General features: G+C 40.7%; 1 protein-coding gene across 3 annotated transcripts in view; it reads right to left on the bottom strand.

The window, feature by feature from the left end:
• ubr3 (ubiquitin protein ligase E3 component n-recognin 3) overlaps positions 1–23,791 on the bottom strand; it is a 181,337-nt gene that overhangs the window by 86,033 nt on the left and 71,513 nt on the right. For 2 of the 3 annotated variants that reach the window (XM_055638004.1, XM_055638005.1), the window contains exons 23-25: positions 9,171–9,203; positions 8,014–8,474; positions 2,725–2,813 (exon numbers count right to left, since the gene is read on the bottom strand). In XM_055638004.1, coding sequence (XP_055493979.1) covers positions 2,725–2,813; positions 8,014–8,474; positions 9,171–9,203 — 583 coding nt within the window. The remainder of the gene's footprint in view (positions 1–2,724; positions 2,814–8,013; positions 8,475–9,170; positions 9,204–23,791) is intronic. The other variant, XM_055638006.1, reaches the window with a different exon arrangement.

Below are 23,791 nucleotides of genomic sequence, written 5' to 3'. Positions count from 1 at the left end.
TTCAGAACTTCTGAAATCATAATTCAGATTTTCAGGAAGACCCCAAGCCAAAAGTAGAATAAAAATATGAAAAAAGATCTAAAATGATCTCACATTATTTTCCCTTACTGTCCCATTCTAAAACAGTTTCTCCAATTTCTCTCCGCTCCCAGGTTGTCACAATTTCTGCAGTATACTTCGTTCTCGAAAAGTCTTTGCCATCTATCCAACCAGAACTTGTAATATTTTATTAATTCCTCTATTTCTCTCTGTACAATATTTTTCACAACTAATTCTGAGTATATAACTTTTTCCTGTTGTTTTCTCTGTAATTTCCACATCTTGCCTCATTGTTCCCTTGTCTTGCAAAATAGCCCCATTACTTCTTTGGTTTGTGACAAAAGTTATGTCATAAAAGTATATCCAAACAGTAATCCTTCGTAGTCCAGAGTTGTTTCAACATACTTGTGAAACCCAGCAGCAAGACACATTGTGTACTTGTAGTGAACATTTATTCTGCAATTCTTTCTGGATTGCTGTGATCAGTTTTATTTGTGCTTCAAGAATGTTTTTAACTATGTTTTTAACTAAGATGAGTTGAACAGGTACTTTGGATCTGTCTTCACTAAGGAGGGCACAAACAATTGTCCTGATGTACTAGTGGCCAGAGGATCTGGGGTGATGGAGGAACTGAAGGAAATCCACATTAAGCAGAAATGGGGTTGGGTAGACTGAAGGCTGATAAATCCCCAGGGCCTGATGATCTCCATCCCAGGGTACTTAAGGAAGTGGCTCTAGAAATCGTAGATGCATTGGTGATCATTTTCCAATGTTCTATAGATTCAGGATCAGTTCCTGCGGATTGGAGGGTAGCTAATGTTATCCCACTTTTTAAGAAAGGCGGGAGAGAGAAAAACAGGGAATTATAGACCAGTTATCCTGACACCGCAAGACAAGGGACGATGCTGGAGTCAATCGTAAAAGATGAAATAGCGGCACATTTGGATAGCAGTACCAGGATCGGTCCGAGTCAGCATGGATTTACGAACTGGAAATCATGCTTGACTTGATTTGTAAGGTCCCACATAGGAGATTAGTGGGCAAAATTATGGCACATGGTATTGGGGGTAGAGTACTGACATGGATAGAAAATTGGTTGGCAGACAGGAAACAAAGAGTAGGGATTAACGGGTCCCTTTCAGAATGGCAGGCAGTGACTGGTGGGGTACAGCAAGGCTCGGTGCTGGGACCGCAGCTATTTACAATATACGTCAATGATTTAGATGAATGGATTCAAAGTAACATTAGCAAATTTGCAGATGACACAAAGCTGGGTGGCAGTGTGAACTTTGAGGAGGATGCTATAAGAATGAAGGGTGACTTGGACAGGTTGGGTGAATGGGCAGATGCATATCAGATACAGTGCATGTGGATAAATGTGAAGTTATTCACTTTGGTAGCAAAAACAGGAAGGCAGATTATTATCTAAATGGTGTCAAGTTGGGAAAAGGGGAAGTACAATGGGATCTGGGGGTCCTTGTTCATCAGTCAATGAAAGTAAGCATGCAGGTACAGCAGGCAGTGAAGAAAGCGAATGGCATGTTGGCCTTCGTAACAAGAGGAGTTGAGTATAGGAGCAAAGAGATCCTTCTGCAGTTGTACAAGGCCCAAGTGAGACTACACCTGGAGTATTGTGTGCAGTTTTGGTCCCCTAATTTGAGGAAGGATATTCTTGCTATTGAGGGAATGCAGCGTAGGTTCACAAGGTTAATTCCCGGGATGGCGGGCCTGTCATATGCTGAGAGAATGGAGCGGTTGGGCTTGTGTACTCTGGATGAGAGGGGATCTTATTAAGGGTTTGGACAGGCTAGAGGCAGGAAACATGTTCCCGATGTTGGGGGAGTCCAGAACCAGGGGCCATAGTTTAAGAATAAGGCCATTTAAAATGGAGATGAGGAACCACTTTTTCACACAGAGTTGTGAGTCTGTGGAATTCTCTGCCTCAGAGGGCGGTGGAGGTATGTTCTCTGGATACTTTCAAGAGAGGGCTAGATAGGGCTCTTAAAGATAGCGGAGTCAGGGGATATGGGGAGAAGGCAGGAACGGGGTACTGATTGGGGATGATCAGCCATGATCACATTGAATGGTGGTGCTGGCTCGAAGGGCCAAATGGCCTACACCTGCACCTATTGTCTATAATGAAATCTATTGAGCTCTGGATTGCATTTCACAACTTGCATTGCAAAAATCCCCAGATCACTCTTAATCATCTACTCTGAATTCTGTGCAACCCATTGTTGCGTTTTGAAGATAAGGAACACACTTGTTTACAATATTCAAATATAGCCTCACTAATAACCTACATAAAATTATGGTACGTGCCTGAATCTAAGTGCCATTCAAAAGCACCAATCAATAAAACCTCTCATATTGAATACTGACTACGTATTTGGTTGATTCATCGATAAGAGGACAATCACATGCAATTCATTTTCCACACCCACTGATGGATATCATCAATTTCAATTATCATAAATGTGCATGTAATTGCATTAAAACCCAACTTCTAATCCAGGTATCTTTTATGAATGCCTTTAGAACTCCTTTACACAACAAAAACACAATGCAATGAAATAGTAGGAAAAAGCAATTAATCTCAGAATATCACGCAATGCCATATTCAATTGTGCAACATTGATAAAATAATCAAAGTAATGTATAATTCACTTCATTAAATGGAATTACCAAGATCCATTGCTGTTTCCATGAAACTTTTCTGTCTTGAAGCAAATTCAGCAAGCAACTTTTGTTGTCTCTCTCGAGCTTTCTGCCGCCTGTACAAAGAAATCAACAAATTAAAATAAAACCGTCACTGGGAAAAGTAAAAAAGTTAATTCCTTTCAATATCCATCAGCTTCAACAATATTCCACCTTATGAACCATCTTCCTCTCAAGGCCACTCGTAGCATTAGAAATCAACTGTTTCTTTTTTTCACATTTCTGTATCCACCAAACACTCCCCTTCTCAAGACACTTTCCCAGGTAACACCTATTGCTTTACTTCTTCAGTACACTGATACGGTCTCTCAACATTTGATAAACCAAACACAGAAAGTGACCACTTTACATGGCATCTGCATTCATTGCCCATGGAAGATCCTGAGCTCCCTGCCACATTATTTCTCCATTCCATTCCCACTCTGATCTGTCGGCCCCTTGGACTGTTGTTTTAAAGAGGTCCAATGCAAGCCTGGGAAACAGCACCTCATCTTCCATCTGGGGGCCTTGTAGCCTTTTAGTCTCAATATATTCTACAACTCTCTTTATCTGCATCAGAACTAGCCAGTGACACACGAGGTTGCAGATGCTGGAATCTGGAGTAACAAACAAGCCGCTGGTGGAACTCAGTGGGTCAGGCAAAATCTGTGGAGGGAATGCAGTGATGTTTCATCTGGCCTGAGAAGAAGTAGAGGAGACAGCCAGTACAAGGAAGTGAGAGAAGGTGTGGGGCAAAGGCTGGCAAGAAATAGGTTGATTCAGGTGAGAAAATGGTTGACTGGCAGATGGAGTCAGGAATATATGGAAATAGTGGGAGGTGGAGGTTATGGAATCTGATGGGACACGAAGATGAAGTATGAAACCAAAGAAGGGAGATCGGGTGGACAGAGCACCCAATTGATGGAGCGCGTGGGTGATGGACAGAAGGAATTGTTGAGTGAGCTGGGGGGTGGGGTTGAAAAGGTTACGTGAGAGAGGTCATAGGTAGATCAGAAGGAGAGAGAGGAAAGGACAAAGGTTATCTGAAACTGGAGAATTTGATGTACATGCAGCCAATTGTAGACTACCTAGGCAGAATAAGTGGTCTTAATCACTCCAGTTTCCATTTGACCTCACCTTGAAAGTAGCCAAGGCCAAGGACAGACAGGTCAATACAGGAATGGGAAGGGGAATGGCTGATAACCAGCTCCAGGAGCCTCTGGTAGACAGTGCTCAGCAAAGTTGTCGCCTGCTCTGTGTGGCGATGGGAAGAGGAATTCTAAGGATTTGCAACTAGGAGCTCCAGTTAAAAGTGAAATTAAAATGGTTCGCACGATTAGACAATCTCGTTAATGTGCGCCTGCATTTAGTACACACTGGTCATCTGCTGACTCTGCACTTAACGTATGCTGCCCGGGGAAGTGATAAAAGCAGATAGAGTAGCAATATTTAAGAGGTATTTGAACAGATGAACACATGAACAGGTAGTGAATAGAGGGATAAGGATCATGCATAGGCAGATAGGTTTAGTTTAGAAACTCTTATTTGAATTCAATTGGTACTTTCTAATTTTTAGAAATATTTATAGATTCAACATTTTAAATATTTTCTTTGTAAACTAAACATGATTGTGCTTTTCTTTTACATTGAATTGCTAATGATAATGATGATAGGTCCATATTTACTTAGGCAGAAAAACATTGGACTTTAGCTGAAGATAAAGAAGCTGGAGTAACTCAGCGAGTCAGGCTGGAGTTTTCTCTGGAGAAAAGGAATAGGTGATGTTTCGGGTCAAGACTCTTCTTCAGACGTTAGCTGTTTAGCTACTATTTTAAACAATGGCTCAATATTTTATCATGAAAATTATTTTCAGATTATGATAATAAAGAACAACTGGCTGTCATTCACTGGCTTTACCTCTCACTGACACCTTCTAAATCAGCAATCTCTACCATCTTCAAATGACCGTAACTGCAGGCATAGGAACAACAACTATATTCTCCTCAAAGTCTCTTGCAATTCTTTCATCATCACTGGGTCCAAGTGCAGGAATCTTTACCCAACTGCTCTTTGGGAGCATGTTCATCATTGACTACAGCCGTAAAAGGTGGCAGCTCATTACCTCATTCGCAAAAGCAATTAGAAATAGGCAATAAATGTCAGCAATATCCACATAACATAAATTAAGGGAAAAAAATGTAATTTTATTATTATTCCATCATAATATCCATTATTCAGTAATCCAACATTTGAAACCTATCTGCATTTTAATATTATGATATATTTTTACATTCCAAACCAACATATCTTGTTTATAAAATAAGAATATTGATTTCATCCATACACAGCCATGACCTATTATTCACAAATAGAAAATTACTCTCTGATCAACTGACACTTGAACAAATGCTTTGTTCCATTTACAAGAGGTTCCTGCGAATGACGTTAAACAAATTCCTGACTTTTGTAGAGGAAAAGACCATGCTGATCTACTTATGACACTCAGATTTTCTGATGTAGTTTTGAAATTACTGAACCTTTAGATAATGCAGGAATTTTAAAAAATTAATTATTGCATTATTATGTTCCTTAACTTTTATTTTGTTTCCCTTTCACACAATCAATTCTCTCAACCGAATCTCAACCTCTTATGCAAAACACTGAAATGCAATCAGGTCAGGCAGCATCACTGGAGAGCAGGGATAGGTGACGAAAAACGGTCCTGACCTGAAACGTCATCTGTCCATGTCCTCCAGACCCATTGAATTATTCCAGCACGTTGTCCCTTTTTTTTTAAACCAGCATCTGCAGTTCTTAGTGTATCAATGAAATGCAATCATAGTTTACTATCCCCAAGACCGAAGTTGAACTACTTATAACACGTACATCCCAGGGCAGAAAGTGAGCACAAAAAAAGATTACTGGGTGTCAAGCAGATTGTGGTCCTTGAGTGTGCAATCAGCTGAAGAATGATCACTAATAAAACCTACTGTGAGAGAGTAAATAATGGGACTGGGGGAGTATAGGTTAAATGTCATCAGATATTGCTCAATACTTGGAGGGGTTTCTCCCAAACTCAGATTTGGGGGTTGTATGGTACACGCTGGCCAAAGGCATTGTGGAAATGGCCAATTAACAACAGCACAAAGGGCATTCTTTGAAATTCTAATAAAAGAGCCAATGCGATTCCAACAATTAGTATACCTTCACCAAACTGAAGCCAATATAATTCAAGAGAAACAAAGCAGTATTGGTCTAAGCATTTCATTCATTTTTATTTGTTGGATTCAGTGGTAATGAGGATGATCAGTAATGAGGAGGACTGTTCAATAATCAGTTTGTAATGTCTGTATGATTAGAAGTTTAATATAAAATTTGACAGAAACATTTTGGAAAAACAAATCCAAATTAACCTTCAATTCTTATGGTTGGGTTTCTTCACAGCCCAGGGCATTCCTGACTTTAAAATATTCCTAGTGTAAATAGAGATTCTTAAACAGATGATATAAACAAATTCTGACAGATTCCATTGAGCTCTGTAATTTTTCTGACTGCTTAAGGGGTAGACAAAATAGGCCTGTGAGACATCAACATCAATTTGTCTTTTCCTTTGGTACAGTGCTGGTTGCTATGGAAACAGTATCTTACGAGAGATGCCACTTGTCTTTGACTAAAGGTCAGAACTGTGGAAAAAAAGGGTCATCATCACCTATTTATTGCTCTTTCCATTATCATTGAAATGCAAAATTAATTAAACCTATTCTACATTTGTAACAGAGGTCTGCTCAATGTAATTAATCTTATTTTCAGGATCTGCTCTCAATGACTGACGAATGGTGACATTATCCATAGAGGAAAACTGTAAAATAAAATGATAGCTTCAAAAATTCACATCAAAATATGTTTTTTCTCTACATATACAGCAAATGTTAAAATGGTTCTCTTATTACTCATAACATTGTATCTGCAGCAATATTGCATCAGCTGTGATGCCTTTTTCGCAAATTACTAGGACCCTCAAATGAAATTTCTCTGACATCCAATACAATTATTAACAAAGTCCAGAAATAATTACTGAATCAGTTCTCTATTCCAATTATTTTAATATTTTAATTTGACCTATAACAGGATTACCAAAGTGCATCAACAGCACCAACATCTGAAATAAATGGCCCAAACATTTTTTATTTCAGCTTTCCAACATAATTTTATTTTCATTGTGACAACTTTAATGTTTTTGTTTTGTTTTTAAAATTACATCTAAATTTTAAGAATTTGTGTAATACAATTCGAGCAACAATACTTTAGATTTATTAAACCTTCTGATTAGCATAAATAATCGTTAATCCATCCTTGCATATGATAGTCCAATGTGGGTACCTGCACTTTGATGTCATTCATATAATTTGAATAGTCATGTAACTTGAACATTTTACATTACCTCTGAATTTCATTCTGCACCACCGCAATGGAGGGGCACAAAATATAAAATATAATTCTAATAAAAATAAAAATTTCCTTGGGCTTCAATTACTCCATATAATTCATGGCCATAACCTCACACTAATCTAGCCTTGACAGTGAAAATTATTTTTACACAGTTTTAGTATTATTACTCATCATGCTTTCTCAGATCTTTATGCTTCAATGTTTATGATTTAATGCTTTAAGCAAGTTCTGATAAGGTTTATTAAAATACACTGAAATGCTTCAAATAATCCGGAGGCTGCAGCGAATCGTCTGATCAGCTAAGAAGTTATTGGCTGCAACCTTCCCTCCATAGATGAACTGTACAGTGCAAGGATGGCCGCAAACTCTTTGAATCACTTCCCTCTGGAAGGCGACTCCGGACTGTCAAAGCTGCCACAGCCAGACATAAAAACAGCTTTTTTTCCACGAGTAATAGCTCTACTCAATAACCAAAAATCTGTAGCCCCCTTTTGCTATGGTATTTTATTTCATTCACATGTTTAATCAATAATGTTTTATTATTAATGTTGAATGTTTTATGTGTCATTCCTGTCACTGTATGTCACGTTGTCACTTGCAGGCGGAGCACCAAGGCAAATTCCTTGTATGTGAATACTTGGCCAATAAACTTATTCATTCATTCATTCATTCATAATGTCATGATGCAAGTGCAATTTCTAATTCAATTTCAGAAAAAATGCATGCAAATAGAAACTTCATTTCCTATTAGCTCTCCATCAAATCCACATATATAGATAGATATATATAGATATAAATAAATAAATATATATTTGGATAAACATTTACCTTTCTTCTTTATCCAGAGCTTTCTTATCTGAAATATTCTTCTTTGGAGGTGTAGGAGGAGCCACCTTCCTACAGATCTCCTCGATGCTGAACTTGTTCTGCCGACTTCGTGCTGCAGTCTTTATTAAAATTCTTTCCACTGCTGTTGTCCCATCACCATGGATTTGTTGCATTGGATCCAATCTGGATGTAGACTCTGAGTCTTCTAACCAGCATGGATAGTACGAGTTTTGTTTTCCTGAGAGTTTATGATGGAGTTTAATTAGGAGAGACAGCATACTTTCTCTGACTTCCAAAATGGTTGTGGTGAGTTGGGGAGTTGAATTAGGAGCAGTCCACTTTGATGTCTTTGGTCTAACATCTGCAGTGTGAATAGTGCTGCTATTGTTGCGATTTATAATTTCCTGAAATTTTCGTCTACGTTCTGCAACTAAACTGAAGACCTGAGCTGTATTTGAACTCTGGAGGAGGAAAAAATTAATTAAACTCAGATAACAATATAAAAATTAAGAGCAGGATTAACACATCTGACTATTTTTGCTTGCTCTGACATTTATCAAGAACATGCTTAATCTTTTACTTTGATATGCTTTCACGCAGTATCCCCTTCTCGCTGGAATCCTATAATATTCTGGAATTTATTCATCTCTGCTTTGAATTAATTTGTTGACGAAACTCAACTGCAGTCCACATGGGTGAAAAATAAAATTTCTTGCCAGCTATGTAAAGATAAAGATATTTTTTACAATAATACCATGAATACCTACTAATACTGGAATTGTTAACTCTTAGCCCACAAGCAAAGCAGTTCTGTTAATCTACTCTTGGTTATGGGTACAAATAATTTCTGATCCATTGGAAATTATGGACCTGGAAAACCAGACAACTCATTACAAATTTTGCATATGAGGAGCAAGATGAAGACCTTCCCTATTTTCTTCTGTTGAATGCAGAAAAGCATCAAAAACAGAGACAAGCACTGTTAATTTAACACAGGAAAGTGCATTTAACACCAGGCCTCAAGATGAATGTTAGCGTTTTGATTTACGGCAATTATTTACAGCAGGGTTAAAGGCATCTACATCACTACATTCAAGTACTTTGACACACGGATTATTCAGTCAAGACAGGACAAAACTTGAAGTACAGTTAAGTACCTCTCTGTTGAGAGCAGTAGCCCTTCTTGATCCCTGTCACATAGGAAGAGAGACATGAAAGTTCAGGTAACGAATAGCTCGCTTCAAAAGTAAGATATTTTCATCAATAAAAACAAATCCCATGCAAGGTCCAAGGGGCGGATGCATTAATTTTCTGTGTCATTTATATAAACATAAAATCTACATGCATCCACTATTAACAAATATTGATACGTTTTGGTATTTTATAGATGATTGAATGTTAAAGAACAATCTACCACAAACAGGCAATCCATATGCAATAATAAACGTAGAGCAGGATCGTCACGCATCCTTTCTCTTAGTGGAGAACCATTCTGATTTGGAAGCGATTTCTCTTTCCTCTCAAATGCACAATACCTTCTGGATCTACACAAATGCAAACACTGATTTTTCATCTTCAACCTCATTCTATATGTACACACTCACACACGCCTCAATTATTTTTAATTATTTATTTATTTTTGGAATGTAGGCATCACTTGTAAGATACCATTTACTTTCCAACCCTGCTTACCTTTGAGAAAGTAGTCATATGCCATCTTCTTGTATTACTGTATTCTTTATCATGAGGGCACCCAATGATGGCAAGACATTTCCACTTCTGTAGTGTGAGGAGAACATGTAGGTGGTGGCATTCTAATGCATCTGGTCACCTTCCTTCCACCACTGGTGTATTGGCTGCACTTCTCTTTTTTGCTGGTAGAGGCTACAGGTGTCAAAACCAGTCCCCCTGTGTGTTTTGAAGATGGTACACGGACTTCATCTACACTTCACACTGCCTCGGCAAGGCCACCAGCATAATCAAGCTGCTGAACAACCCAACCTTTCAGCTTCTATTTATAGAGGAGTCAGGGACAAAAAACACGGAGAGCTGCCATGTCAAACACTGGCGAAGCCCGGATAGATTCCAGGGTCACCTCTGGTCTCACACCTGGAAGGATGTCAAGAGTTCGTAGGGAAGTCAGAATGGGTGAGCAATGAAAGGTCTCAGTCATGCGTACACTCTCAGGCTATTTACATTACGTTGCTCTGCCCTCCCTCGGGTCATGGAGTACTATGTGTGCCACCCAGTCTCACTGACCCTGAGCCCCGCTCCCGGTTGTCACTGGTTGTCCTCCAGGATGCACCGAGCCGCAGCCTGGTCCATGCCGGTCACCAGGCCGAATTCGGCGCAGAGACTCTCACTGCAGCGGCACAACGCCTCTGACGGCCCAGGACTCTTGCACTGTGGCTGCTCCATGGCCAGAGATATTCGCCAGCCCGGCAAACACTCGCCAGCCCCGGCTCCCCGTCCGCATCTGCCCCCGCCGTTGCTTCTGCTTCCATCCCTCCCTCCGCCCCAGCTCTCCAACACCCACGACCGGGTTACTCAGAGCACAGCAGTGCCTCGTCCAAAGTCGGAGACATTGAAACATGTCTAGCCAAAAAAGTGGGGGGGCTGCAGTCCCCCAGGCCGCCCCCCCCCCCGATTCCGTGGCCCATGACTAAAACATGATTTTAATACATCAAATTTCAAAAAGTCCCTACTATGGGACCCCCTCCCACACCCTCCCCCAGCTTGGTCGCTCCGCTCCCTCGCCAGGTACCCCCGAGGCCGGTGATCAGTGATCGCTCAGCCATCCCCCACTTTCAAAAACGCTCCACGGCCCCTGAAGTACTGTCAAACACTCATCATATGCCCACTCATTCCTAGAATCATTCTTGTAAACCTCCTCTGGATTCTCTCCAGAGCCAACACATCCGTCCTCAGATATGGGTTACAGTACTCCAAATGCGGCCTGACCAGCGCCTTATAGGGCCTCAGGTTCTTCCCAGCTATATCAGGCAACTGAACTGTCCTCTCACCAGCTAGAGTGCCGTCCTAACCTCCCATCTACCTCATTGGAGGCCATTGAACTATCTTTCATCGGACTGGTGTGAAATAATGTACCCTTTATACACTGTGAACGGCTTGATTGTAATAACGCATCTTTTATTTGACTGGATAGCACGTACTAATAACTTTTCACTGTACCTCAGTACACATGACAATAATAAAATTAACTTTTTTTAAAAAAGCAACTATACACTAGTGATGGAAGAAAGAAATGTATTGTGTGGCCAGTGAAGCTTCAATCCGATCCAAACAGAGCTCCCGCAGAGCCGGCCAGGACCTGACTTGGCCGCCAGCACTGAGCCGACAAGGACAAAGAGGGACACAGCGTGTCCACTGAGAAGCGGAAGCCGGCGTGGGGGGGGGGGGGGGGGGGGGGGGGGGGGGAGTGGGACCATCGGGACTATACTGAATATTTTTGTAACTTTGTCGGTGCCTTACACGTGGCGACTTTTCGCAACAAAGAATTTCACTGTACCAAGTACACATTCAATCCACCCCAGGTTACAATTAGGTACAGCCTGTACTTGTGAGCGAGTAGGATGGATTTGACTGCTGCAGGACTGCTGGCATCTTCTGCCCTCTGGGAGTTTAGTATGTGGCAACATAGGAATGTCAGAGATAAATGCCCTGGTTTAACTACACATTGCTCTTGGATAGCACATGTTTTTATTTAAATATATACCTGGATAGCCATATTTCCAATGTAAACTATTTGGGTTATAAACAGTTACAGTTCTCAGAAATGGAATCCTGTTGTAACTCCGGGAGGATCCTGGATGCTGTTTTCTCCTACTTCTACTTCTTCAACACTGCTGGATCTACATTCATGCAGATATAGTGTCCTCCATAATGGTTCGGACAAAGACCCATCATTTATTTATTTGTCTGTACTCCACAATTTGAGATTTGTAATAGAAAAAAAAAATCACATGTGGTTAAAGTGCACATTGTCAGATTTTAATAAAGGCCATTTTTATACATTTTGGTTTCACCATGTAGGAATAACAGCAGTGTTTATACATTGTCCCCCCGTTTCAGGGCATCATAATGTTTGAGACACATGGCTTCACAGGTGTTTGTAATTGCTCAGGTGTGTTTAAATGCCTCCTTAATGCAGGTATAAGAGAGCTCTCAGCACCTAGTCTTTCTTCCAGTCTCTCCATCACCTTTGGAAACTTCTATTGCTGTTTATCAACATGAGGACCAAAGTTGTGCCAATGAAAGTCAAAGAAGCCATTATGAGACTGAGAAACACGAATAAAACTGTTAGGGACATCAGTCTTGGAACAATTAAGAAGAAAGAGAGCACTGATGAGCTTACTAATCGCAAAGTGACTGGCAGGCCAAGAAAGACCTCCACAGTTGATGGCAGAAGAATTTAATAAAGAAAAAACCCCAAACAACTGTCCGACAGATCACAAACACTCTTCAGGAGTCAGTTGTGGATTTGTCAATGATCACTGTCCGCAGAAGACTTCATGTACAGAAATACAAAGGCTACACTGCAAGATGCAAACCACTGGTTAGCTGCAAAAATAGGATGGCCAGGTTACAGTTTGCCAAGAAGTACTTAAAAGGGCAACCACAGTTGTGGAAAAAAGGTCTTGTGGACAGAGGAGATGAAGATTAACTTATATCAGAGTGATGGCAAGAGTAATGTATGAAGGAGAGAAGGAACTGTCCAAGATCCAAAGCATACCACATCATCTGTGAAACACGGTGGCCTGGACAAGTATGGCTGCTGAAGGTACTGGCTCACTTATCTTCATTGATGATACAACTGCTGATGGTCGTAGCATAATGAATTCTGAAGTGTATTGACACATCCTATCTGCTCAAGTTCAAACAAATGCTTCAAAATCATTGGCCGGCGATTCATTCTACAGCAAGACAATAACCCCAAACATACTGCTGAAGCAACAAAGGAGTTTTTCAAAGTTAAAAAAATGGTAAATTCTTGAGAGGCCAAGTCAATCACCCGGTCTGAACACTAATGAGCATGCCTTTTATATGCTGAAGAGAAAAGCTGCCAAAACAAGCATAAGCTAAAGACGGCTGCAATATAGGCCTGGAAGAGCATCACGAGAGAAGACACCAAGCAACTGGTGATGTCCATGAATCGCAGACTTCAAGCAGTCATTGCATTCAAAGGATATGCAACAAAATACTAAACATGAGTACTTTCATTTACATGACATTGTTGTGTCCCAAACATTATGGTGCCCTGGAATGGGGGGGGACTATGTATAAACACAGCTGTAATTTCTACATGGTGAAACCAAAATGTATAAAAATTGCCTTTATTAAAATCTGACAATGTGCACTTTAACCACATGTGATTTTTTTTCTATTACAAATCTCAAATTGTAGAGTACAGAGGCAAAAAATAAATGATGGGTCTTTGTCCCAAACATTGTGGAGGGCACTGTAGGTTAATAGTATTCCATCATTCTCTGACGTTTGCCCTGTGATTAACGAAAAGCTACCCAACCTCTGACCTCTTCTTGTAGCTACAAAATGTGTGCAGTTGTACAGTGTGGAAACAGGCCCTTTGGACCAACTTACCCACACTGACCAACGTGGTCACTAGTCCAATATGCCTGCATTTGGCCCATATCCATCTAAACCTATCCTACCCATGTTTCTGTCCAAATGTCAATATCAATATCAATAATCAATCAATATCAGTTGCAAAGTGAAATGAATTTGCCAGCAGCGGTACAATGAAAAAAGAACACACAAAACACAATAAAAATGTAACACAAACACTGGCACAAAATTTGGCCAGTCCTTCTCCATTTTCCCCCATGGTCGGGACCTCAACCCTCGGCAGCCACCGTCGCAGGCGTCCAGATGTGTAGACAAGGTAAAGTCCAGATAAAGTCCAGGTAAGTCCTGAATCCCCACCGGAGACAGCGGCTTCAGGTTGGTGTAGGCCGCAGGTTGGAGGTCAAAATGTTTCTTAAACATTGTGATAGTACCTGGCTCAACTACCTTGTTCTGTATAACCATCACTTAATTAAACTTGAGGGGCAAGTTTTTTACACAAAAAGTGATGGTTATACAGAACAAGGTAGTTGTCCCCCCCCACCCACTTAAACCCACATCCTCTGGATCTTGATTCACTTACGCTGGGGATTCTGCACATTTACCCTATCATTGGAACGTTTTCCCCTAATGCCCAATGATGACAGTTTTATTACACCATTTAATGTTACACCGTATTATATGGTTCCTTCATGATAAGGTCTACCCCTTTCACATCAACTCTAGAGCCAAGCAATCTTGTTGAAACCTAAAATGGGAATCAATTTGCAGGTTATTGGACATTTAAACATCGGTTGACTGTATTGTCAAATACACCTTTCATCACCTTGTTGCGGCAGAGTAATTGGACGATGATTAACCGGAATGGATTTCTCCTGCATTTTGGGACCACAAAATGTGAATAATATTCCACACTTTTGGATTTCAGGTCACTTATTGTAATTGAATTAGATCAGCATGACTAAAGACAATGTTGGTTTTGGGGCATGATTTCAGTTAGGACGTTGTTTAGTCTCTGCTAAAACCCGTGCTCTCAACCATTTCTTAACTTCATGTGATGCCAGGGATCTGAGGGTGAAGCACATTGCCCACTTGGCACATCTGGCTGAACATCGCTGAAAAGCTTTAGCCTTGAATTTAGTTCTCCAATTGCTTATCCCCACTAACATTAAGGATGAGGATAATCTTAGATCCTCCTGCCAATTACCTCTAAACTGCACATCGTCACCATTCACGACTACATGTGGCAGGCCTGCAGAGTTTTTATCTGAGCCATTGGTTAAGAAATCACTTTGCTCGGTCTATTGGTTTAATTCGCAAACCAAGCAGACTCTTCCATCACTCACAACTTACTATTTCAGGCTGAATTTAAATTGCCCATATCCATGCAATGACTGTGAAGTGCCATAGGGTTTAACTAGTAAAGGTACTGGATGCACAAGAAAAACTAGCAATCTAAATAGATTTAAAATGGAAAAAGGCAGCATGTGAAAGAAAAACATAATGGAGAGGAATGACAGCAAGTGAGCATGTTATAGAGCAGGAATTAAAAATATGGTCAACCATAAAATTAAAGGAAAACCAAATAAAATAGGTTAAACTGTCTGTTAAACACACTAAGTGTCCAAAATAATACAGATTTTTTTGTGGAATCAGACATTGCTGGGAAATTGTTTAGCAAAATTAGGACTGAGAATTAATTGTTGCAGATTATAACATTTTTAGGAATGATGCAAAGAAGATTGGTGGATGAACAGTACTTATTACAAATAAGAAAAATCGTTCCAATTAATTTTCAATCCAGCCATCTATCTATCTATCTATATCTATATCTATCTATCTATCTATTATATCTATAAAACTCTGGGGCCATCCGACCGACTGCCGATCGGCGCCCTTCCTGCCTTTCGATTCGTGCCCGATACTCGCAGATGTCCAATCGGAATGGCCGATGCTCGCAGATGTCCAATCGGAATGGATTCATTTGCATGTACGGCTGCCGGCTGCATTTCTTCCTTTGATTCATTGCCACGCCCAATCCAGACGCTCAATCTCCGAGATATTTTCCATTTCGGTAGAGATTTCGCTTTTCTTTCTAAGTATCCGCTCCTCATTTCATTTCGTCATGTTGAAGTACACGTTTTTAATCAAATCCTTCTCCCCACCCCCCCTCACCCCCAAGTATTTCAAAAAGAAACTGGCTTCTCCATTTACATGCCAGCTTCCAACACACTTCGAAACAAAGTTGCAAGACAGGAACATTCTGAACTTTTCACTGCTGCAGCAGGCAGGGGAGGTGCCATTGGATTTTTTTTTAAATCCACTGCTGAGGGAGGCAGGGCATTGCTGGAATCTTACTTTTGAGAACAGCTTCAGTTCCATTGGAGGAGACGGGTGCATGGTGGATTATTGGGTTGGGGGATCACACCATTGGGGGAGCAGACCCAACGGGTCTGCACTTGGTCTAGTTATATATTACAACTCTGTGGCTGCCGCCTGCCGTCCGTCCGGCTGCCTTTCTGCCTTTTGATTCGTTCCATCGTGTGATGTCACAATGCCCAATTCTCGCAGATGTCCAATCAGAATGGATCCATTTACATGTACGGCTGCCGGCTGCCTTTCTTCCTTTGATTCCTTGCCACGCCGAATCCAGACACAGAATCGCAGAGATCTTTTCCTTTTCAGTAGAGATTTCACTTTTCTTTCAAAGTATCCACTCCTGATTACATTTTGTCGTGTTTATGTACACACTTTTAATCAAATCCTTCTCCCCCCCCCCCCCCCCCCCCCCAATGCCCAATTCTCGCAGATGTCCAATCAGAATGGATCCATTTACATGTACGGCTGCCGCTCCTGATTACATTTTGTCGTGTTTATGTACACCCCAAATCCTTCTTCTCTCCCCCCCCCCCCCCCCCCCCCCCCCCCCCCCCCCAATTAAAAAAAAAAAAAAAAAACAAACAAACTGGCATCTCACCCATAGAATCAGCCCCAGCCCCAGCCCCTGGTGAAGTTCCATCGTGTGATGTCACAATGCCCAATGCTCAAAGACATTCTTGCCATAGAGGGAGTACAGAGAAGGTTCACCAGACTGATTCCTGGGATGTCAGGACTTTCATATGAAGAAAGACTGGATAGACTCGGCTTGTACTCGCTAGGTTTTAGAAGATTGAGGGGGTATCTTATAGAAACTTACAAAATTCTTAAGGGGTTGGACAGGCTAGATGCAGGAAGATTGTTCCAGATGTTGGGGAAGTCCAGAACAAGGGATTACAGTTTAAGGATAAGGGGTAAATCTTTTAGGACCGAGATGAGAAAAACATTTTTCACACACAGAGTGTGGTGAATCTCTGGAATTCACTGGCACAGAAGGTAGTTGAGGCCAGTTCATTGGCTATATTTAAGAGGGAGTTAGATGTGGCCCTTGTGGCTAAAGGGATCAGAGGGTATGGAAAGAAGGCAGGTACAGGATACCGAGTTGGATGATCAGCCATGATCATTTTGAATGGTGGTGCAGGCTCAAAGGGCCGAATGGCCTACTCCTGCACAATTTCTATGTTTCTATGTTTCCCTCTCCTCACCCCTCTCCCACCCATCCCTCTCTCCCTCTCCCACCCCCGTTCCCTCTCTACCCCCCCCCTTCCCTCTCTCCCCCCCCCCCCCCTTCCCCCTACCCCTCTGTTCCTCTTCCACCACTCCTCCTACTCCTCCCTCCCCGCTCTTCCACTTCTCTCCCCTTACCCCACCCCTCTCCCTCCCCCCCTCTCTCTTCCTCTCTCCCCCACCCCTTCCTCCTACCCCTCTGTTCCTTTTCCACCACTCCCCCGTCCCCCTCCTCCACCACTCCCTCCCCCTACCCCCTCCCTCCCCACTCTTCCACTTCTCTCCCCTTCCCTCTCCACTCTCCCTCCCCACTCTTTCCCCTCTCTCCCCCCTCCCTTCCCCCCCTCCCCCACACCTTTCTCCCATCCCCCTCTCTCACCCCCTACCCCGCTCTCCTTTCTCTCCCAAATCTGTCCCGTTTCCTCCTCCCTCCTCCCTCCTCCCTCCCCTCCCTCCCCTCTTCTCACCCCCCTCCCCCCACCTGTGTGTTTGGGGGGTGGTTAAGGTTAGTGTGATGCCGCAGCCCCCCCCCCCCCCCCCCCCACAAACGCCGTTGGGGAAACAGACCCAACGGGTCTGCACTTGGTCTAGTTTTTCTTTAAATCTGGGAAGTGATAGCAGAGACATTACCCACATAGAAATAGTAAATGATTAGAAAAAAATTTAATGCCAGAGAATTTGTAAATAGATAATGAAATACATATTGCTTCAGAAAGGGTTTAAAACTTGTCCAGGGAATTATAGATCTGTCAACTGAGTAACAGTGCTTGAAACAAATGTCAGAATCAAAGAATAAGTAAAAACAGAAAATATGCACATTCTCCTCTGGTTATGATAGGGTCCTGTTCCCGAGAACTGTTCATAACCCAAACAGTTGGAAATGTAGCTGCTCAGCAATACATTTAAACAAAAACAGGCCAGCTGAGGGCAATGTATAGTTAAGTCAGGGTATTTAACTTAACCACTCAAATTTCTCTGCAAGATGAAATGGAATTGTTGCGAACCAAGTTCCCAAAGATCAGAAGATGAGCTCCACAACAGCTGACACCCCACCCCGCCAGACTCCAAAATGCTCACTTGTATGTACAGGCTATCCATAAGTCAGGTGTTTGTAACCTGGGGATGATCCGTAAAGATGAATTGCATGGATTTTAAAAGGAAAAAGCTTATATAGTCCAACATTAAATTTTCTGACGAGGAAGCAGAGAATGTAGATAATGCAGTAGGTGACACATATAGAAAAGCAAAACCCTCAATAAGGTAATACAGTGCCCTCCATAATTCAGACAAAGACCATCATTTATTTATTTGCCTCTGTACTCCACAATTTGAGATTTGTAATAGAAAAAAATCACATGTGGTTAAAGTGCACATTGTCAGATTTTAATAAAGGCCATTTTTACACGTTTTGGTTTCACCACGTAGAAATTACAGCAGTGTTTATACATAGTCCCCCCCATTTCAGGGCACAATAATGTTTGGGACATAGCAATGTCATGTAAATGAAAGTAGTCATATTTAGTATTTTTTCCATATCCTTTGCATGCAATGACTGCTTGAGGTCTGCGATTCATGGACATCACCAGTTGCTGGGTATCTTCTCTGGCACTCTGCCAGGCCTGTATTGCAGCCATCTTCAGCTTATGCTCGTTTTGGGGGCTTGTCCAGTTTTCTATTCAGCATATAAAAGGCATGCTCAATTGGGTTCAGCCTCTGTATTTCTGTTCATGAAGTCTTCTGCGGACAGTGGTCATTGACAAATTCACACCTGACTCCTGAAGAGTGTTTCTGATCTGTCGGACAGGTTTTTTTTCTTTATTATAGAGGGAATTCCTCTGTCATCAGCTGTGGAGGTCTTCCTTGGCCTGCTAGTCCCTTTACAATTAGTAAGCTCTCTTTCTTCTTAATGGTTCCAAACAATTGATTTTGGTAAACCTAAGGTTTGGCTGACGTCCCTAACAGTTTTATTCTTGTTTCTCAGTCTCATAATGGCTTATTTGATTTTCATTGGCACAACTTTGGTCCTGAGCAATTACACACACCTTTGAAGCCATTTGTCCAAAACATTATGGTGCCCTGAAATGGAGGGACTATTACAGCTGTAATTTCTACATGGTGAAACCAAAATGTATAATTAAACCTTTAATTAAATCTGACAATGTGCACTTTAACCACATGTGATTTTTTTCTATTACAAATCTCAAATTGTGGAGTACAGAGGCAAATAAATAAATGACGGGTCTTTGTCCCAAACATTATGGAGGGCACTGTATACTAAGCAATAATAAGTAGGTTACAGGTTGCAGAAATCAGATCATGCGTTATAATAGATCCATCTATATGCTCCAATTAACCTTACAGCTCATCTTTGGAATGTGGGAGAAAACTGGAGAAAGCAATGGAAACACATGGTCATAAGGAGACAGTGCAAACTCCAGTCAATACCTAAGTCAGGATCAAATTTAGGTCACTGCAGCTCTGCGGCAGCGGCACTACCTATTCAACTGATGATTGCAATTTTTTTTCCACTTGAGTAAAAGCAGCTGAGAGCACTTTCAAAGATCTCTATTTTAAGATAGTAAAAGGTTTTGATGACATGAATACAAATCTTCTCTTTGTATTCATGCCTTCATGAAAAGTATTACTGGAGGCCATCAATATAAGATAATCACTAGGAAATCCAATAGGGATTTCAAATTAAACTTCCTTACCCAGTGTGATAAAAATGAGGAACTTGCACCGACTGATAGGGAGTATCTTTAGAGTGTAGTATATATGTATTTAAAAGGTGGCTAGATAAGTATATCAGGAATGGAACAGCAATACTGATGTACTTAGTAAGAGGAAAGCTGGTTTGAGTGGAGCATAAACATAGATTGGACTGCTTGAATCAAATGGCCTGCTTCTAGGGCAGAGGTGATCTAGGGCAATCCTATTTAATCGTCATTTCCTTCCTTGCCTCTCTCTTGCTTAAACCCTAAAAGCCTAATGCATCAAAACAATTGTTCACTTCCTCTGATTTGACTACTTGCTTTCCCTCTGTTTGGCCAGTAATTCATTATATTTCCATCAATACATTCATCAACCATTTTTAATTTCATTGTCCTCACCCGATTACCAGTTCATAGTTTCTGGTAATGCTCCACTGAAAAAAATATTCTCAATTCATCAAGTTCTATACTAAAAGAGGTAGCAAATTTTGTTGGTTTGGTGTTCACTTCTTTGATTGGTTGATAGTGTCAGTCCTTACATTCTCCAGTCAGATCTTCCCATAATTCAGGCTCAGCATGGTTTGTCAGAATAAACAAATATACTCCACCCAAATACATCAAGCTTCTTCCTCAAAAGTTCCATTCTCGATTCTTCATACTATATGCGAAGGATATTAATGTGCAGGAATGGGATTGTTCAAAAATATAACTCTGATTTGATGGGCTGAATGGCCTCTTTCTATATTATAATTGAAATATGAGATATTTGCTAACAAACCCAGGACCATCTATGTCATCAGCGTTCTCTGTCAACTGAACCACTGCTTTCAACACTTACCTTATCCCCAAATCTATTTTTCCATACAGCTCATAGCCTCCTTTAATGACAAATGTCCAACTTGGGTGTAAACTAGATAGCCTCTTGTTTGTTTGATGCTGCTTATTGACAAGAACAAACCATCTACAGCACCCAAACCCCCTCAGGAGTTCCATTAACCTTACCCAAAATAATTCATACCCAAACTTAACATTCTAGAATATCTTCTAATGAAGATTGTTAAATAGAAACATAGAAAATAGGTGCAGGAGTAGGTCATTCGGCCCTTCGAGCCTGCACCGCCATTCAATATGATAATGGCTGATCATCCAACTCAGTATCCTGTACCTGCCTTCTCTCCATACCGCCTGATCCCTTTAGCCACAAGGGCCACATCTAACTCCCTTTTAAATATAGCCAATGAACTGGCCTCAACTACCTTCTGTGGCAGAGAGTTCCAGAGATTCACCCCTCTCTGTGTGAAAAATGTTTTTCTCATCTCGGTCCTAAAGGATTTCCCCTTTATCCTTAAACTGTGACCCCTTGTCCTGGACTTCCCCAACATCGGGAACAATCTTCCTGCATCTAGCCTGTCCAACCCCTTAAGAATTTTGTAAGTTTCTATAAGATCCCCCTCTAAATTCTAGCGAGTACAAGCCGAGTCAATCCAGTCTTTCTTCATATGAAAGTCCTGACATCCCAGAAATCAGTCTGGTGAACCAGACTATCATTCAGCTGTGCAAATCGCTTGGATACTACATCCCGTAAAGTTTCCATATCCTTTAAAACAACCAAAAGACGGAGGTAATGGAGAGGGTGCAGAGATGATTTACAAAGATATCAGAAATGTGCAGACCACAAACAAAATATTAAGGATTTCTGGTTGGCAGTACTGATGTTTCTGCTATTATTGACTCTCAACACCTTCCGTACTACCTCCTCCATGATTTTATTCTCATGTCTTGCAATTTAATCTACTCAATTTCTTCTTTTTTACTTGCACAATAACATAATCAGCTCCGAGTTCTCCCTCGTTTCTCCCTTTTCATCATTTGTTCAACATCATTCAACATCATCCACAAGCTCAGAATCAGCTTCAACAGCTTAAATAAAATAATCTCTCATTCTTTGGTCCCAGGGTTCTTACTTAAACTAAATCCAAGAATGCAAAACTCAATTAAGCTAAGCTTTTGAAATATACCTTTGTTTAAGTTGATGAGCTCATATTCCATCAATTGCCAATCCAATGTTCTATTGCTCCTGGAATATAGCATACCCATTCTCATAATGCTACTCTTGTGCTGCTGAAATAATTAATTTTTGAATGTTTAACTCACTGGTCTACCTACCACTAATAATATCAACTCAGAAGTGGTTTACATTTGCTTTCCAAAGAGGTTCAAAACTGCTTTTCCAAAAGCGTTCTCCGCGATCTCAGTTGTGATCTATTTACGTCCACTTCTAAAAACTAAATTATTACATTTCACACATCTTCCCCACTAACATGTGTATTTCCTCCTCTCCCTCTTTGGCTGTCTCTCTCAATCAATCTTTACAAAAAGTTTATTTTCCTGCCCACATTCCCTCTTTAATGCTCAAAGCTGGCATATTCCCTTTACAGAGCATCGGCAGGGATTGAATGTAAGAATTATTACATATTATTACATAATATTACAGCCTGACAGAAATTCTTCAGAGTAATTCAAATGACCAGCCAACTGCTTACTTAAACTTATTAAATGTAATTGAATTCTACTCCTGTGTCTTCAATTGTTATATTTATGTCATTCAAGACTTTGTAGTGTCAATTGTAGTGTCAATCTTACTTTTACATACATCTGAAATTAAGACTACTGCAGTATCAATCTTTCCAACTTATCAGAACATGGAAGGAAAGTACATCTTCAGGAGCATGAATATGTCCGTCTGCACAACAAAGACGTTGTATAATGCCAAGCTTTCAAAACTCCCTCTGCAATCTTACAGATATGAAGGTATAATGTCTGTGAGAGCATGAAAAACATAATCAATAAAATAAAGAAAGTAGATGCTGCCAGTAGAATATTGCTGACAATATTACATATTATAATGTTTGTCATAAATGATGCCTTGGAATTGAAATGGTAAATGTCAACGGAAGAATGTCAAGAGTGTTTCATTGTTTCATTGTCGTATGCCCCAAAACAGAACAATTAAATTCTTATTTGCAGCAGCACGACAGTCCAGTTTTTAACTTTTTATTTTGATGTACGCAATCTCATTAATTATTCTTTCAGCACCCACTCCACCATAAACAATCCCCCTTCCAGTCTCTCAAATCCTGTACTTGTTGCATTTACTACTTTAAGAATCTATATAACCATTAGTTGTTACTATTACTAAAAAAAAAAATCATATACTAATGAAGCTTCTCAATCCAAGAATTAAATTACATTTACAGAAATAAAACAAACTGTTATCGAATACCATTTCAAATTATCAAATTAATGTTGTCACTGCTTATTTAAAACTTGTATAAGCAAGCAGGCAAGAAACCTCCATCAAATTGTTACTCATAGGCAGTCACATGACTATAAAACAGACATTTAACATTAATCCTACATTAAATTCCATGTTAGTCTCCCAACATTCTAGTATTCATCTACATTATTGGGACAATTTACAGTGGTCAATTAGCTTCCAAGCTGCATGTCATAGAGATATTGGAGGAATACAGGAAACCTGGAAGAAAAGATAGGCACAAAATGCTGGAGGAACTCTGGAGAAGAAAGGGTGATGTTCCAGGTCGAGATCCTTCTTCAGACTAGTCAGGGGAAAGGGAAACGCGAGATATAGACACTGATGTAGAGACATATAGAACAAATGAATGAAGATATGCAAAATAGTAACGATGATAAAGGAATCAGGCCATTGTTAGCTGTTTGCTTGGTGAGAACAGGAACCTTGTTCGACTTGGGTGGGGGGGGGATGGAGGGAGAGTGAGTGTAGGCGTTACTTGAAGTTAGGCAAACAATATTAATTCCACTGGGTTGTCGACTTCCCAAGC

This window comes from Leucoraja erinacea, chromosome 7, assembly GCF_028641065.1.
Source record: "Leucoraja erinacea ecotype New England chromosome 7, Leri_hhj_1, whole genome shotgun sequence".
NCBI lineage: Eukaryota > Metazoa > Chordata > Chondrichthyes > Rajiformes > Rajidae > Leucoraja > Leucoraja erinaceus.
Note: the sequence above shows the minus strand (reverse complement) of the source record. Positions and strands in the feature narration are given on the sequence as shown.